At 40.2% G+C, this 18901-nt stretch overlaps 1 protein-coding gene across 1 annotated transcript in view; it reads left to right on the forward strand.

Annotated features, from left to right (window-relative positions):
• HEATR9 (HEAT repeat containing 9) overlaps positions 1 to 18901 on the forward strand; it is a gene marked incomplete at both ends in the record, with an annotated part of 41555 nt that overhangs the window by 9424 nt on the left and 13230 nt on the right. The window contains 7 exons of the mRNA XM_081319001.1: positions 1373 to 1548; positions 2687 to 2777; positions 6655 to 6711; positions 11317 to 11373; positions 14842 to 14905; positions 17731 to 17861; positions 17996 to 18184. Coding sequence (XP_081175127.1) covers positions 1373 to 1548; positions 2687 to 2777; positions 6655 to 6711; positions 11317 to 11373; positions 14842 to 14905; positions 17731 to 17861; positions 17996 to 18184 — 765 coding nt within the window. The remainder of the gene's footprint in view (positions 1 to 1372; positions 1549 to 2686; positions 2778 to 6654; positions 6712 to 11316; positions 11374 to 14841; positions 14906 to 17730; positions 17862 to 17995; positions 18185 to 18901) is intronic.

Genomic DNA, 18901 nt, shown 5'->3' on the forward strand with positions numbered 1-18901 from the left:
TTGCAGGCTAACTCTGTCCACAGCCATTAGTTTGATCCTGACTTGTTCGAGGTTGACTCAGCCTTCCATCCTTTCAAGGTTAGTAAAATGAGAGTTCAGATTTTGGGGGCAATGTGCTGACATTGTAAACTGCCCAGAGACTGCTGTAAACCACTGTGGGGCAGTATATAAATCTAAGTGCTATTGCTATTAATAGTTCACAGAATATTTTATAGATGCAGATAGTAGAAGCCTCAGTCTGGTCTGATTTGTCTGTGGGTGTGAAATTTGGAATAATTGCGACATTCCGTGTGGGTGTGTGTAAGTGAGATAGATTTGGAATTTTTAAAGTCAGCTAAATTTGCTACTAGGTTCAGGTTTTGCTAACTACAGTCAGGGGCTCAAAAGTAATTGTTTTCAAGACTTTCAAAAATCTATCCTTCATTTTCTTTGCCAAGCTTTCTTTCTTACAGCAGCCTAATTTAAGAAGAAAAAATCATGTTGCATTTTAATGGAGCTTGTTTTAATTGTTTTAAATTAATTGGCTTTAATTGCTTTAATTTTTGTTACTGTGCATTTTAAAATGGACATTTGCAAGTTGCTTAGAGCAAGAATTATATTAATTGTGTAATAAAATAAGATTGAAGAAATTGCTCTTGTTAAATGATTGGGAGCTAGCAATCCTTCCAGACCTACTGCAGATCATCCAGGGATCTGGTGATAAATTCCAATCTACCTTCTACCAACAACTTATCTAGATGAGCTTTGCCATTCATGACTAAGAGCAACATCTTGGTGTAGGCTCTGATTAACTTTATCCTGCATTCTCCCACCATTCACACTTGGCATTGCCCTTCTGAGGAAATTACAGTTGCAATTCATGAAGCAACAAGCCCAAGTAGCACATAAATTATTTCCAGGACTCCATCAATAGGGAGGGGCATGCACTTACTGACCTAAATGAAAATAAAGAAACTAAGTTATTCAGACTGGATGAGAATTTCGGTATAAGGATTCTGAGACAAATAACCAGTCTTTAAAACAAAGGTGACTTTTCCTTTGAGGCGAGTTCATCTCCTGACGACTTCACAGATATGTCCCTGACATTTTCTTGGCAGTTAATATGGATGCACTTCACCATTGCATTCTAGTTTGTTTGCTTGTTGGTTAAGTAACCTTTTAGTCTAGTTTACAGTCCTAGATTTTACTGCTAATTTCATATTCAAGAACCACCCAGATCCAGCCCTGCTCAGCTTTCTGAAATCAGCCACGGTGGTCTAGGATTGCCGGGACTACACCATTTAGTGGACAACAAATATGTTTCTGACAACATGAACTCTATGTTTTGTGCCCAAGGCAATTTTGACGATTTTTGTTTTTAATCTCCCTCCAGATTCCTTCTGAAACTTACCCATGTAGTCCTTTCAAATATAGAACCAAAATCTACTCATTTGATCCTGGTCTCATCCCACCTAGAATTGTAGAGCTACCTGATCCAGCCAGCTTGAAGAAGCAGTGCCCATATCGCAAGAAATTGGAACAGGCGAAATCTAAGTCTGTAAAGAAAAAGTAAGGGATGGGATACTGAGTTTCTGTTACTAGTAGGCAGGCAAGACCAGTTATATTTATAGCATCAATTAACAGTTGCCACCTGCAGTGCAAAAAAAGTGGGGGGGGGGCTTATTGTGTTTGGCTTATATTATCCCCTTTGGTAAGCTGACCACTTGCTTAGGCTCATGGTATCCTTTGCCCAAACAAATAGATGGTACAGTAAAATAATTTTCAACAATTAAGGTTTGGTCTTTTGAAGCATATCTAACTTTCCGAAAATATTTTGTTTTGAATAATGGAAACAATTACCCTGAAGCAAAAATTAAAGTTATCTTTTAAACTTGCAGGTTGGACATATAGGTAGTCCTTGGCTTACAACAGTTCATTTAGTGACTGTTCAAAGGTACAACGGCATTGAAAAAAGTGACTTATGACCCTTTTTACACTTAACAACCATTGCTGTGTCCCCAGGGTCATGAGACCAAAATTCAGACGCTTGGCAACTGACTCACATTTATGACGGTTGCAGTGTCCTGGGGTCATGTGAATCCCCTTTTGCAAACTTCTGACAAGCAAAGTCAATGGGGAAGCCAGATTCATTTAGCAACCATGTTACTAACTTAACAATTGCAGTGATTCACTGAACAACCCTGGCAAGAAAGCTTGTAAAACAGGGCAAACTTCACTTAACAAATGTTTCTCTTAGCAACAGAAATTTGGGGTTCAGTTGTGGTCATAAGCCGAAGACTACCTGTAGTGGGTGCATCGGAGTCCCCATTACCTTTGAAAGGTGCCCAGTTCGGGGAAAGCAGCTTCAGTTAATACTATAGTAGATCCTCCTTCTACTATATTGCTCAGCTAAGGGGCACATTTTTACTTTTACTTGGAAACGTACAAAAATATATAGTTTAGTTCCAAATTTTGACTTGGAAGTAACATTTCCCCCCCTAGAATCCAGTTAATGGATTTATTACAGAGACCATTATTTTTTCTAAACCAGAGAACTTGGGTTATTGTCCTATTCCAGGAGTTAACAACCTATCTTTTCAAGTATGCAGGTTGGTCTGTCTGTGCGAGATCCGCCTTACTGAGTTCATCCATGCTTGTATCCAGTGGACCTCTCGGTCTTGAATAACAATGGGCTGCTCACATGCAGATCGTATCATTTGCTGCTGATGGAGCACTTTCCTTACCACTTTCATTGTTTTTCAGGAGATGAGAGGTCAGGATATTGTAAGGACACTACGGTGAGGATTAAGTTATTCAATGCCCCTTCAGTTGACAACGGGGAAACTTTCTCTCCAGGCAGAGTGCAATTATTTAATGCTGTGGAATGACGCAGATCTGTCTGTGTGGTGGAAATACAACCAAGTGGTTTAAGATGTGGCTTAATCATGTGGCTGGAATTATGGGGAAAACACAAACGGCATGGAGAGAAGTGCATTTATGTCAGGTTCTACATATGTTTAGATTATGGTCTTACCAACGTTTGCTGTGGAATATTACTCCATTCTTAGCCCTGATTAAAATAATCTTATTCCCATTAGCTGCACTGGAAAGGAGAAAAGGAAGGGGGAAGGACTCTAGACACAGGCAGGCTGATGACTGTTGTGCCCATATTGTAATAGCTGAAGGTTGGATTTGAAGTAACTTGGTGCCTAACTAGAACTGGGTACATAAACTCCATGAAATAGATTAACTCTCAGTGGAGAATACAAATCTCCCAGCTATTAACTACTCAGGAAACAGCATTATTGCCTTCCATTCCCTGTTCTGATATCAGAAGATCTCGGCTGAAAATCCGGACAAACCACCAGATGGCCATATAGAGATATTGAAAACTCCAAATCTTTGTTGCCATATTATCGTGGCCCTATAGCTGAGACCTGGGACAACCGTCCCCAACCTATCCCAAATGTCTTGAGACAGTGTCAGTAGTTCTTGGCCATTCCTGATGGCTGTAATCCCAAGAATTGCCACTCCATCTTCTAAATCACTGATTCCCAGTTTGTGATCTATAGAGGGGTCCCTAACCCCCAGTCCATGGACCGGCACCAGTCCGCAGCATGCCAGCAAATGGGCCGCACAAACAAGCAAAGCTTCATCCTCGGGATGCAGGCAGTATTCAAAACCACATCCCCTCTGGTCAGTGGGAAAATCTTTCTCCGTGACAACGGTCCCTGGTGCTCAGAAGGTTGGGGACCTCTGATCTATAGAGATCTCTGGTGGCCTATGCAAGTACTGCAGATGGTCTCTGGAAAACATTCCAAAATGATTTTAAAAAGGATACTGAAGTCCTCAACTTATGACCAGAATTGAACCTTGAATTTTGGTTGTAATATGTTGTGATCATTAAGTAGGTCAACATGGGATCTGACTTGCTTTTACGATTGTTTTTGCTGTGGTCATTAAGTGAGCCACTGCAGTTGTTAAGTGAGCCACATGGTTGTTAAAGCATAGTCAGCATATCCAATGGGCATTTTCTGCCAGAGAATGGCCAAGTACATAGCAAAATGTGGTCACATGACCTCGGGACACTGTAACCTGTTGGAAATGCAAGCCAGTAGTCAAGCACCCAAAATGCTCTCACATGACTCTGTGTGTGTGTGTGTGTGTGTGTGTGTGTGTGTACGTGCGTGCGTGTGTGCGTAGTAGTCATGACTTTAAAGATAGGTTTTGAAGTCTATCATAACTTCAACTGATCATTAAGCAACCGGTCATTAAGGAAGACTACATAGCCAATATCCTCTAGAAAGTTTCTGTCATAAGGCATTGACATTCTTACCTGAAATCTCAAAATATTTCAAGAAGGAAAACTGGCATTCATAAGGTTTGGAAGTCTAACACAATTATAGACCTTATATAAAAATGACAATTATATTTAATTCATTTAACTTTTAAAATACAGTTCTAAACTGTGCTCTGATGCCTGATGCTTGCGCAGTGATCTTTGTATTGTGCAATGATCCTCCCTAAAAGAAAAGAAAATACGGAGTCAAGCGACATATGGCTTAATGATATATTCTAAATTTTCATTTGCTAGGACGTATTATCCCCTTAAAAACACCTTTACAAGGCACAGAAACTAATTTGTAAAAAAATGTTTAATGATGTCTTCTTTTTTCATTCAGGTCTCAGTTTTTACTCTCCAAGTTTATCAAGTCAGCAGTCCTTAAAAAAAGAGAGATTTACATTTGGAATGAAACGATGAAACCAGAAAGGATCAAGGTTAGAAAAAAGAAATCTTATAGTAAAGCATTTTTCAAGAATATTAGGTTTCCTTGCTGTGGGCCATATTTTCCAAGCTGACACATTCCACATTTGTTCAGCCATAAGACAAATGATCCCCAGCTAATATGGCCATATAGCCCATCACAAGTGGCAAACATCAGGATGGGAAAAGTCTTGGTATAAAACTTGTGTACTGTAGTCATTTAAAATGCTGGATTAGGAGTGGGGATACCCAGTTCCAGTCCTCTCTTAGCAACTACAAGATTCTGGCCCAGCTACACTCTCTCAGTTGTAGACTGGAACTTTGAAAAACATCCCCAAATAAGGTAATGGTGAACCACTTCTAAAAATGTGGCCAATAAAGCTTCACAGAGGTGTTATATAGTCAACAGGAGTCCAGACTGACTCAAAAAACAAACAAAGAGCTCCAGTCTAAATGACCATGAGAACAATGACTGCATGGTAGGCATTGCCCTGGGTAAGATGAGCAGTAAAACCCTCTGCTCTAAAGCTACTAGATATTTGCAGCAAAAATTAGAAATGACACTGAGATGGCAAAAAGAAAAAAGAAAAAAAGAGAGAATAATTTCAAAAAATGTATGGGTCATTATTATTTGATTAGAAATAGGACATCCACCATATGGTTTAGAGCAGACATGTCAAACACAAGGCCCAGGGGCCGGATCTGGCCCACGAAGTGGTTTCATGTGGCCCGCGAAGCCATCCTGGAAACAGTGAGGGAATGGCCCCCACTGCCTTGGCCCTGGCCCAGAGACCCTCCTTCTGCCAGAGACCCTCAGATCTGTCCCACTCCTGCCCAGGCCCCCATAGACACCCTTGATACGAACGATGTAGAGCTGGCCACGCCCACCCAGTAGGCCATACACACTCTAGCCACGCCCACCCAGTAGGCCACGCCCACCCTGGCCATACCCACCCGGCCCCCTGAGGGCAACCGCAATGCTGATGCGGCCCTCAATGAAATTGAGTTTGACACCCCTGGTTTAGAGGAAGCCTGCGACACTGGTTTTGGTAATGCCCTACGGGAGATTAATTAGCAGAGGTTGTGGAAACTGGATAATCACTTTGGCTTCAACGCAAGAACTACAGTGGAAGATTATACATTTTTGGCATTTGACTCCCGTCGGATTGTCATATATGTATCAAAATTATTCTTCCAAAAGTTGGAGAAGTCATCAAAAAAGATTTTTTTCATTTCTGGTAACCATGTGTTAAAGTCATATCCTTGTGACATGAAATCTTTGGAGAGATAATCTAAGTATTATTACTAATCTAAGAATTGAATGTACCTCAATGCTATGTTTTACTGCACTTATTTACAGGACCAAATCATAAGCTTAAAAATAAAGAACTTATTATTTAATTGTAGCAGCCAAAAATAATAATTATGCAACGTTGGAAAACTTTAGATAACATAACATATACTGTATACAGTATATGGCAAATCTGCATATGTGCAGCACTTGCTCTTTATTCTCATTGCATTACATTTTTTTGTGCTTTCTGTATTTTTTCTTTTTCTGTATATTTTGAATTTGTTAACATAGTTGCCTTATAAAGTGTAAACAAACATTTGCTATCATATCATGATGATCTGGATGTTTACAGCCAAGATCTGGTAACTTGCAGATTTATCATATTGTTGCCATGTGCAAATAGAGATAGAGAAGGAAAGCTTGTGAGTTCCTCTGCAAAGGACAATTTGAAGCTTTTCAACTTAGAAAAAAGAACAATGTAGATATTTTTTTCCTCTCTCATAACATAACAGAGATTGGAGATTTTTACCATCATTTCCTTTCCTTTTTAGAACATTTGCATTTCTTTGATTGATGGATGGATGGATTGGTTGATTGATTGATTGATTGATTGCAGGTTCTCATAAAGTCTTTGGCATCTCCTGTGGAACTTGAACAACTCTATGCAGCTCAGGTAAAAAAGCTTTGGATATAATCGTTATTAAGAGGGATTTTGGATGTCTGGAAAAAGATCTGCACATTCCACATCAGAAGTCATACTGCAGTGAAGTCCCTTGACTGGAAGTGAAATTTTCCATGAAGAAAAGATTCAAATCCAAAAATCCCTCAGATATACTGTATAAGACACACATAGAGTCGTGCACTCCCACTGGCTTCAACACATTAGTTAACATAGATGTTATTTATTTGGAACTATTTATTGGGAGCTAACAATGCAAGAATCCAGAAAGGCCACTAAAAGGTAATAAAAGAATGAAGAATGCTCTTAATCTTTGTTGGCATCTTGTGGTATAGAGTTTTACAGCCACATTCTGGCAGACTGACTTTCCCTGCTGTCCTCCCTCTTTCTTTCTGACTGGAGGAATCTGACTTTGTTCCAAAGCTATTAATAAGAAACATAAACTTGATATAAGTTAGGAACTGGCCTTTTTTTTGGTCTTCACATGGAGGCTATCTGGTGATCTTGAACAATGGCCCTCCATCTTCTAGCAGCCCAATACCTTATGGGATCTTGCCTGAGAAAGCTGAAATCTAATGACTTTTTATGTCAGATGTGACAATTTTTGTGCTTGATTTACCTCAATCCTGTGAGATTTGATAACCTTGCAGGATTTCAACCAGGTTTTCCTAATCATTAAAAAAAAACATTTGACTTGGGAGAGGATTAAAAGGGGTGTTGCTTTTAGACCTCTTGTCATTTGTGGGTGTTGCTGTATGCAATACAGGTAGTCCTCAACTTATAACAGTTCATTAAGTGACCATTTAGATTTACAATACACTGAAAAAAGTGACTTATGGCTGTTTTTCACACTTACAGCATCCCCATGGTCATGTGATCAACATTCAGATGCTTGTCAACCGACCCATATTTAAGACAGTTGCCATGTACTGGGTTCATGTGAACTGCTTTTGTGACTTTTTGACAAGGAAACCCAATTCGCTTAACAACTAACTTACTAATTTGACAACTGCAGTGATTCTCTTAAGAACTCTGGCAAGAAAGGTCATAAAATGGGGCACAACTCACTTAATTCATGTCTCATTTAGCAACATAAATTTTGGCCTCAATAGTGATCATAAGTCGAGGACTACCTGTACAGGATCTTCCTATGATTTTTGTAACTGGTTGTATGTTTACACCTATACCATTGCCTGTTATATAGAGACAGGTTTGCTTAGAGTGGCCTTCCTGATTTACAGCATATTCTGTTAGCCAGTTGATTTCAGAGTTGGGGCAATGAGAGTTATTGGTAAAGATTGGTAGGAGAGTTTGCATATTGTTATTTCGGTTCTTCCAAATAAACACCCCGGTTTTTATTGAGTCCTACTGATTGCTTCAGATATTTCATATAGAGAACATCCCATCAGCTACATCCAGTGGTGGGATTCAGCCAGTTCGCAACACTTCGGCTGAACCGGTAGCTAATTTTTTGTTGCCCAGGCCCAGAATGGACTTCCGGAAGTAGCATCCACACAGAGAACTGGTTGTTCACGTATTTGAATCCCACCACTGGCTACATCCTTCAGGTTTTATGCCTCCTCAAGCAAGGATTTACTCCTGTTCTTGTGTCCACAGATAGGCACAGCCAGGTTTTGTCTCAACCTCAAGAAAAGTCTATGCATATATAGTTTCCTCCTTTTGGGATGGTTCATATGATAAGCCACAAGGCCTGAAAGTAGAAAGTCTAAAGACGTGATTCTACTGTTTCCTCCATGCAGCCAGAATGCATATATGGGAGGGAGCCATCTTTAAAGGTCAAAGAATAGTCGAAATTAGAAACATACCCTGAAGAATTTCCCCTCTCCCAATAGGAAAAGGACAAATCTGACCTTTGCAGAGCCCTGTGATGAAAGATAGGAGTCCAGTCCCAGATTCTGGAAAATGGAGAAAAGAGTCAGTGTTTGCTGCAATGGCAATGTTCTTCCTAGTTAGTTCTTAGCTTCAGACTTTAAATAGAATGTCTGATTTGTACATCACACTAAATGAATGACAGGCAGAGTTCTCTGTAGTTATTATCTGGACTTCACTGCTGGCAGGAGAAACCTGTGGAAGTGTTCAGTGTGGCTGTTTCTTCAACAGCAAAAAGGCATTCAGAACTGACTTCAGAATGGGCTTCTCCTGCTCATAGGCGAGAGGGCCATTGGAAAAGGAAAGAAAGAGAGTCCAAGCCTGAAACAGAGAAATGGGCAAATTGTGTAGCCAGGGCAGAATGATTTGGATCAGAATGAAATAAAACAGGGATAAAGAGGTTTTCAGGTCAAGGGCTTTAATATCAGGTGCAAAAGGACTATTTGCAAGTCTGCAACATTGAAGATTTATTCAAGCCTACACAAGAGAATCTGGCCAACTAAGGTTTGACACCAAATTGATGCCAGATAAGGGTCAATGGAATTCAGGAGGGGCTGGACTTGGAGCGCATGTGCAAATGATGACTCTAAATCAGGCGTCTTCAAACTTGGCAACTTTAAGACTTGTGGACTTCAACTCCCAGAATTCTTCAGCCAGCCAGCTGGTTGACTGAGGAATTCTGGGAGTTGAAGTCCACAAGTCTTAAAGTTGCCAAGTTTGAAGACCCCTGCTCTAAATTGACAAAGCACTTAACTCCACCCCACAGCTCTGTCTGTGCTTCTCCTACACTTAAAGATTGTTTTCCAAATCCAGCAAGAACATGACAAGATATTTTTTCCTTTACAAATTCCAAACAGCTAATTTTATTGTAGAAACACTGCTGAAAGGGAACCGTTTAACTTACAATTTATAATTTTTTCTGACATTCTCCAACTAATTCAGAGATGAAGTATTGAAACTGGACGTCAGCACAATTGTATTATCCCAAACAAACATTAAGTTCTGTTAAATATTTATTTTATATGCTAATTTACTTAAATGGTTTGATGGCTTTCAGACTTGTCATTTCTTTCTAATGCTATTTGCTATATCATACAACATGACCCGTGCCATCAAATTATAATAATTTGCAGCCTATGTTTGTTTTGCAGTAGCTGCTATAGATTTCCACCCACCCAAATCTTGATTAATCACTCATTATTTTTATGCTTACTTCTTTTAATTTGGGATATTTGTAAGTTATGTAAGTGAGTGCATTAGAGCAAAAAAAAAAAAAGAAAAGAAAAGGCTGACCTCACATTATGTTCCCCTGGAGGCTCTTTTTTTTTGCTCAGTAGCAACTTGCTTTGATGCGTACTGCTCAGTTCATATTAGGGATAAAATTGAGTGCTGAAGGTCTGTTATCAGAAGAGACAGAAGAATACAGACTAATCAAGGTCAGTTAAGTCTATGTCCTATCATGGACTTTTTGGACATTAGTCTTTAAGCTTCTGGTGTAATGTAGTGGGTCCGACGCAAGGAAGAGACGCCAGCCGGAGTACGAGTTCAGCTCTTTATGGGGGGGGGGTAGCGTACTGGAGAATGAGGGTTACCTGGCCTCCGTAAATACCTAGCCAGGTAGGTGGCCAGCCAATGGGGTTGGCCCTAGGTTTCCCGCCGAAACTGAGTTTCCCGCCAAAACCGTTCAGGCCTACGCCCCCTGGTGGCTGTTGCTATGCAGGTGCCCGCATACATAACATCTGGCATGTTTAAATTCCCGCCCCCCGCCAAAAAAAAAAACCCCTCCTTGAAGTTTCCTTCTCTTAGCTTGAGCTGAAATTCTGTAGGACTTGGAAGCAGCTGTCATGGACTCCTTTATTTGAGGACTGTGTGGCAGCCTGGAAGCATCTTTGGGACTATTTCTGTGGTCCCACGTCTTTCTGAGTTCAACAGCTGGCATTGTTTGGTTCAGCACTGAATCTTCGAAAGTCTATTTCCCTCACTAGCTGGACATTTTCCTCACTTCCTGGCTCCTGAATTCAGGGAAATCATTGGCTTTTGTCTCTGTAACCCCCAGATAACTTTCATATAAAAGATTTTAGGGGAGGGGACTTTGTTTCAAGGCAATAGATGGAAAACCACCACAACCCAATAGCCAAGCTGCTGAGGTAAAGGGGGAAGAGAATCCAGCTCTTTTTCAACATTACCCCTGTTCTCTGCCTGGACTGCTATGCACCCAGGAAGAGTGGCAAGCATATGGCAGCAATTAAAAACTGCTTGGTTTGCTATATCCTCTACTTTTGGTCCTCTGCTTTTGTTATTGAAGGAACAAGCTAGAACTACTGTGGAAAATGCTTGATAGGAAACATTGACGACATGCTATTCTTCCAGTTTCACTGGGTTATAATGGTTTCTGGAGGAACGATAGACCTGTGCCAGCTGAATTCTTCCTGTAGCCATCACCCAGATTTCTTTTCAAATGAACAGAGAAATGCACTCTACAGGCGTTGTAATATATTCGGGGGTGCTATCTTACACTTTTGTGTAGAATGAGGGGGCAGGTAGTTTTATTACTCCAGGCACAGCAGCTGATTTGAGAAAAAGGCATTTTTGATTGCTTTTTTCCCCACTTTAGTCAATTGGAAGAGCCCTTTGATTGGCTTACTGTATGTCCATGTCTCAAGGCTGCAGTATGGAACTTCTTCTAACTTTCATGGCTAATCTTCCTAGGCTCTTGGACACCTTGGGATTGCTGAAGAATCTGTTATAGCTGCACTTTATAATATTGTAAGTATGTGGACTCCTCTTGAAGTTTTAGAAATTTCAGAGTTTCCTAAGCTTCAATTCCCCTCCTTTCTTTGGACTGTTTACTTGTATGATTGATGGCTAGGAAGATGGGAACTGTAGTCAGTGTGGTTGATCCACGATTCTCTAGTATTTGTAATGAGCAGCACTTTTCAAGTTCTGAGGCCATGTTGCTATGCTCTCATATCATGGTGGGAGGAGAGAGGTTTACCCATTCCCAGAATGATGTGCATTGCCAGCCACGAAATACCCATTTTCAAAAAGGCAAACTGGATGCCCCATTGTGCTACCCCATTGCCGAATCCAGCTGTCAGTTTTATCCCAACCACTTTACCTTAACTTTGTATTTGTCATGAATAGTCAGATCCAAGCAAACTAGAGTACTGAGTTATATTTTTATTTTCTAAAAATGCTTCCATTAAAGTAAGTGGTCCTCGAAGCAGGGCAGGAAATAAAGGACAATGATTGAGGCATGCAAAGCTCCCATTTCTTATCTTTTTGAAATGAGAAAAATCTTTAAAACAGGGCTTTCCAACCATGGCAACTTTAAGACTTGTGAACTTCGACTCTCAGAATTCCCCAGCCAGTATGTTAAATTTGCCAAGGTTGGAAACCCTGCTTTAAAATGGGTTGAAAAAGATGGAAGTCTGCTAGGCATCAAGGAAGCCGAAGGAAGCGTTAGTGTGTCCATTAGTGGAGCAGGACAGAGAGACTACCTTGCCTTGCTTTTGACCCAGGTTGCTGTGGAGAAGGATGAAGGAAGGGAGGGACAGTGGCAGACATAAACACTGATAATGGCAAGGCCTTCACAGTAAATTGGCATGTATGTAACACTATGACCATTACAGGGTCAATTCTAACATTTCTCATTATTATGGGCTGTATCAAGATACAGATTTTTCCTTTTAGACTCTATCCTGAATGGGTGGTAATTTAATACTTCACTTGCAGACCCACTCTACTTCAGGAATAGATCATTACAACAGGATGTCACCCAGCAACATGGCCTCATCTATCCGACTGGGGAATTCTTAGTGTTCCTCCCAAGGACTTCTTCCTTTGACTTAGTCCTCCAAAACTCAGAAAGAAAGTGCCTTAGATTTTCCTAGCCAAAATTAGCAATATGAAATTTAACAAACTGTGTATCTGAAGGTGCCTTCAAGGAAGAGGCGAGTACAAAACCTTGGAACTGATATTGTGGCAACACAACAAATATTTCATCATTTTGACATTACGGTGGTTGGAAACAGATAGGTTTGTGCTGCCCTTTAAACTGTGTGTTATGCATTTGGGGAAGATTTTAATGGAAAACTCATCTAGGAAACCAATGAGACCCATCTTTAAATATACAGTAGAAAGGAGAAATAAAGGCAATAATCATACATAATTTCAAATAAAACCTTGGCTTTGCTGAACTAGCTTCTCATTATTAACTGCTTGAATAAGGTTCTGGATTTCAGAACCTATTCAGAGTTCACTGCAGAAATTAAAACAGAGAAAGATCATTGCATGGATGTCCTCTAGTAAGCTCTCATTTCTTCTTCTGACCTTGGTTGTCAATTTTACAGAACTGGAAGGATAATTGAAGGCCAGCCTTTTCCAGGGGTTTGATGGTTCCCAATTCCAGCAAATGGCCTGAGGCTTGCTGGTAAATCAAAAATCTCTGTAGGCTGAATTCACTTTTCTATTGACCTTTACTTGAAAGATAAAAACCAGAGCTAATTTTAATTACTTTTACATTGGATAAAAAGGATCACGTGAGTGAGGCCTTTTGCATTAACATAAACAGGCCTCTGAACAAAGGGTCAACTTATTCTTTTCTTTCTCTCTCTCTCTCTCTGTGTGTGTGTGTGTGTGTGTGTGTGTGTGTGCGCGCGCTATTGTACCATTTGAAAACTTAGGGGTTGGATATACACCTGACTTAAACCTGACCTATTCCACCAAGGAATAACTGATTTGATTGGAAGGCACAAAATAGGGAGACCTACAGTATTTATTAAGGGGAAAAAAATCTGTTTCTTTGTCAAAGGGATGACAGGACAATCTCAGAGTTGCACTCTGGGACGAAGTTTGAGAACGATACAAGAATGGAACATTGGCATCTCTTCAAATAAGATTCCAGATGAGAAGAAATATTTCTGTGGGTTTCTGAAGTTTTAGCGAATGAGGTTTTGAAATTTATTGTGGCTGTACTACTAGAATTTGGTTTCCTACCATTTTATGGTGGGGCATATATTCGTACATACATGCATACATCAATATATACTTACATACGTGCAGACATGCATACATACATATTGTTAACACAGTTTTTAAAAACATCAAAGCGCTCATTACCCTCAAGATAAAGTAACCAAAAACAACATTAAAAATAAAACTAGATTATGGATTTGGCTCAGTTCCACATCCTGTGACCCACATCCTGCCCCAAATCATCAGATGTGGTATCTGCCTGCAAAACCTCAGTATGATGCTTATGGTGATAGAGCAAACCCTGCTCCCTTCAGCCTTTCTTGCCTTCGTATTTTAATTTTCTCTTTTTTTAAAAAAAACCATTCCTCTCCACACATACAATGTGTAGACCTAGGAAGTAAAGAACAAGACAAAGGAATTGCAGAACCCAGCTTAATTTTTCTTAATGCTTCTGGGTCTCAATAGGGAGCCCAGAGGCATTATTGGAAATTTTTAGTCATATATTAAGGATCACACCACTAGGCCACATACCAAGTGATGTGTGACCTAGTAGTGAAGACACTCGCCTGCCATTCGGAAGGTTGAAAGTTCAATCCGGGTAGGGGCAGGTGTTTCACTCCTTGGGGGTGAATAAAAAACTATCTGCTGCAAACTCCCTGTGGCATCAGGAAGGGCATCCGCCCAGTAAACACTCAGCTCCATCCAGTCTCCCTGATTCTACTCTGGATTAAGGGATTACAGGGTTATAAAAATCTCACCAATTGGCATGTTTGGTACAGGTAGTCCTCGTTTATCAACTGCTTCGTATATCACCTGTTTGCAGTTATGATGGTGATGGAAAAGTAACTTTGCAACTAGTCCTTGCATTTACCACTTTTGTAGGTCTGTAAAGCAAAGGAAAACTGAAGTAAGATCATAAACACAACTACAGTTTTACTTAGCAGCTACTTTACTTAACAATTGAATTACTGGTTCCAACTATGGTTGTTAAACAAGGACTACCTTTGGAGGTGTTTTGCTCTTAGATTACAACTGCAAGAGCCATAAGCTCAGAAAAGGCTGGTTTTATATTGAAAATACAAAATGTCTTGAGGTACTGATAGTTATTTGCCTCTTGTGCATCTGTTCTGTTCTTATACTACACAGTATTCTTGTTTGGGCTGCAATGAGTGAGTTTGAATCCTTCCAGTTCTTTGTTTCTGTGGTATTTAAGCAGGATTTCTTTTTTTAGTTTTTTATCAGTGCTTATGCCCTCAGGTTCAAGAATGTGACAATACCCCCCCTTTGCAGTATGAGGCAGCTCGATCTCTGGCTTTGCTTGGTGAGTGACTTTTCTTCTCAAATCACAGACAAAGAGACCTCCAGTGGAAAGGCATTAGATTGGTGGGGCCTGCTGATTTTAGATTGTTCAACTGGACGATTTGATTTCCCTGCTGGTCCTTGTAATCCTGGGCCTTTGCCATAGTGTTTCTTTACAACAGGACATCATTATAAACAGCGCGAGGAAATAGAAGGGAAACTCATCAGATTTGCAAATGACACTAAACTGGCAGGAATAGCCAACACCCCAGAGGACAAGCTCAGGATCCAAAAAGATCTTGACAAACTTGAACAATGGGCCCTATCCAACAAAATGAATTTTAATGTGGAGAAAAGCAAAGTTTTACATTTAGGCAGGAAAAAATCAAAGGTATAAGTACAGGTTAGGCGAGACCTGGCTCAAAAAGACGATCACTTGAATATGAGCCAGCAGTGTGCGGCAGCGGCCAAAAAAGCTAATACAATCCTGGGTTATATAAACATAGGCGTAGAATCAAGATCACGCAAAGTATTAGTACCGCTTTATAAAACCCCACATCTGGAATACTGTAAACAATTTTGGTCACCATACCACAAAAAAGATGTTGAGACCTTGGAAAAAGTTCAGAGAAGAGCAACTAAAATGATCAAAGGCCTGGAGATTAAAACATATGAAGAACGGCTGCAGGACCTGGGTTGGCTAAAGAAGAAACATGATAGCAGTATTCCAGTATTTGAGGAGCTGCCATAAAGAAGACAGCATCAAACTATTCTCCAGAGCACCAGCAGGCAAGACAAGAAACAATGCTTCGAAACTGACCAAAGAGAGAAGCAATCCGCAATTAAGGAAAAACTTCCTGACAATGAGGACAATTAGCCAGTGGAACAGCTTGCCTTCAGAAATTGTGGGCACTCTATCACAGGAGGTTTTTAAAAAGAGACTAGACAGTCACTTGTCTGAAGTGGTATAGGTTCTCCTACTTGAGCAGGGGGCTGGACTAGAAGGCCTCCAAGGTCCCTTCCAGCTCTATTCTATTCTAAAGTGCTCATTGCAATTGTTTGCTTTGTATCATGCATTAAACCAGGTGAATTACTTAAGCATTGAAAATACAGTTAGCTGTGGAAGGTGGTGGAGTGGTGATGTACATGAACACTGAGGCAAATTTAAGTCAGGCCTCTGGAAGGTAGTGGGGTTTCTTGCCTTTGGTCTGAGGAAGAATTCTTTATTGATTGTGTGCTCACTCAGATGGTAAGAAATGGGAAAACAGGGATTCAAGCTGAGAGGCAGGCCAGGCATAATTTTTATTGGATCTCTTTCATTGGAGAAGTAGCCTCTGGACTGAGATTTTTTTTTATCCAAAAGCGATTGCTGCCTAGCAGGCATCGTTGAATGAAAAGAAAGCAATACCTCCTGTCTTTCTCAGATGGTTTAATGCCACTTCCCAGAGCACAGTGGTCTAATTGAGGGGAAAATAGACAAAATATGGACCAAAGTTTTTTCAAAGTCAACAAAATGAGCACGTGCACAGAAGTAATTGATTAGGTACATAGCAAAAGCTCTATGTAGCTGTGGAGTGGGGAAAAGGTAGGTGAAACAGGAATCCACACAGCTGTTTCAGGCAAAGGATAAAAATATTAATAAAAAAGCAATACCCCACTCCATATGACAGTTACAGGTGTCACTACAGCAGACATGTCCTCCTTGCAGATTGAAACTTTTAGAAATCTTAAAACCTTCTTTGCGAAATGTAGGATGAACGAGAAGAAAAATCTGATGGCTAGTCAAGGAAGAATTTTTGAGAGAAAAATAAGGTTGGCGGTGCTGAAAGGAAACACAAATCTAAGTGCTCAGATGTTTGAAAGGGTTGTGTGGAGAATACTCGCATAGGAATGTGCCTCAGGCCAATGTTCTGAATTAGTCTCATGGAAAGGGTGGGGATTTAGCTGTCATGACTTTTTGTGGCAGAGAGTGCAATGTATATATGATTCTTATTAATTTTATCAGATGCAGACAACCACAAACCTTGTGCAGCCTGGTATTTAGTATAAGAGCGCACATTTTTAAAATCAAGGCTAAAATTGGTTTCTGTTTCCAAGAAAGGGACTAATAACCAGTTTTAGCATTGTAAACTTGTTAAATTTCTGGGTTTTAATTCTAAGGCTAGTATCAAACCTTATGGAGAAACAAAGATATATGTTGAGGCATATATTTCCAGGCGGCCTCTGGTTTGAGGTTTAAGACAGGCAACTTGTGCACAACTGGGAGTAAACCTAAGTGCAAGCAATGGGCCATATGTGCAAGGAATTGTACATATGATTAGACTCCATTACATTGCTCAGTAATATACACTTCAAGGATGGAAATCACAAGAACCTTGAGATCTTGCTACTGTATATTGTGTGACTGGCTTTCTGATCTATTACAGCTTTTCTAGTATATGACAGTTCATTAGCTATAATAACAAACTAGTTTATCAAAGAGCTGTGTCCTGGAGGCTGAGGCTGCTAGTCATTGTCAGTAAAAGTGTAATTGTAATGGATGTGTTTGGCCTCTGGCTCTTTGCTGTCTGACCATAGTCCTCCTAGCCTGACAGTGAAAACTCTTGCTGAAATGATGAGAAAGGACTGTAGCTCAGAACTCCTTGTGTTTTTTTAAAAAAACTGAGGACAATGCTAGATGTAATCCATTACATACATAGGCTTCTGGAGGAAACTTAGAACAACTCCCCCATTATTTGCCCCTAGACTATACGGTCTGTGACTGCTGATGAATTTTCAATGAAGGTGTTTTTGTTTGTTTTTGTTTTGCCTTTCTTGGTCTCATTATTTCTTCATTCTCTGGAGCAGGTTGCCTAGAGACTTGTGTAATGAAAGTGCTAATTCGACACATGAAAGTGGCAAGCTTGAATCGGAGGGAAGACACACTGGCTGCTCTGAAAGTTGCTCTCCAAGCATGGTCAACAACACCCTCCTTGGAGGTAATATATCAGAATGTACAACACTATGGATAGGCTAATGCTGACCCAAGCTCTGGGCAGCCATTTCCTTTCTGGAATGCTACTCATGACAACACTGCTGTACCTAAACTAATTCAGTTCCTCTCTCTTCGCAGTATTATTGCATTGGGGCTCGATCCAGTTTAATTCGAAATCTGAAACGCCTGGTGAATTTGCAGGAACCCTTAGACGGCATCACCTTCAATGCAGCTCTTTGCCTGGGGTACCTGGACAAGTCCAATCCAATTGCCCAAGAGGCAATGTTCATGTTTTTGACCCATGTAGAGAGGAAGAAGAAGTTTCAGGTGGGGAAGCCACATGTGAAGGCAGAGATTTAAGCTGCATTTCTATCTTCTCAAAAGGTTTCGAGGGTATCTCAGGAGCCCAGGAAAAGGAAGGGAGGAAACGAGATTTGACCTGTATTTTAATCAGAGAAGAAAGCTGTCTTGGGGTTATTAATACTTCTAATTAATATGTAGAATTTTTTTTAAAAAATGATCTTCATTGTTCTCAAAGAGCTTTCCTTTCCTTTTCTACCTGACAGCCCCTTTTCTAGTAACAACCTTGATGAGTAAGAGAACAAATACACAAAGCTACACAAAGAATATCTGACTTATATCTGCTCTGTGGCTCCACCCAATGGTGAATGGAAGCTTTGATCCTGACTGAATTAGACAAGACGTTAGAAAATGAATTATTAGATCTCCAAGGAAGAAAAAAGCTGCAGAAGATGGAACGGAAAATTGGATTGAAGCTATAGCGTTAGGACAACAGACGTAGCATTAATGTATTCTTCATTGCAAACTTGCATTAAAAACCTGCATTTTTTTAAAAAAAAGGCAATAATAAAAAGCTAGTGATGAAAGCTAGGATTGAGATGACAATTTTTCAAAGGCAGAATGATAGGTTCCTATGATGTAAAAATATGTTGCCATTAGCCTTTCCCCACCTGTACCTAACTATGGCACAAACATATTTGAGCAGTCTTGTTTTTCTGCTCTTTCCTCATGAGGTTGCCTTTA

The sequence above is a fragment of the Vipera berus genome (genome assembly GCF_964194415.1).
Source record: "Vipera berus genome assembly, chromosome: 2".
In the NCBI taxonomy this organism is placed as follows: domain Eukaryota; kingdom Metazoa; phylum Chordata; class Lepidosauria; order Squamata; family Viperidae; genus Vipera; species Vipera berus.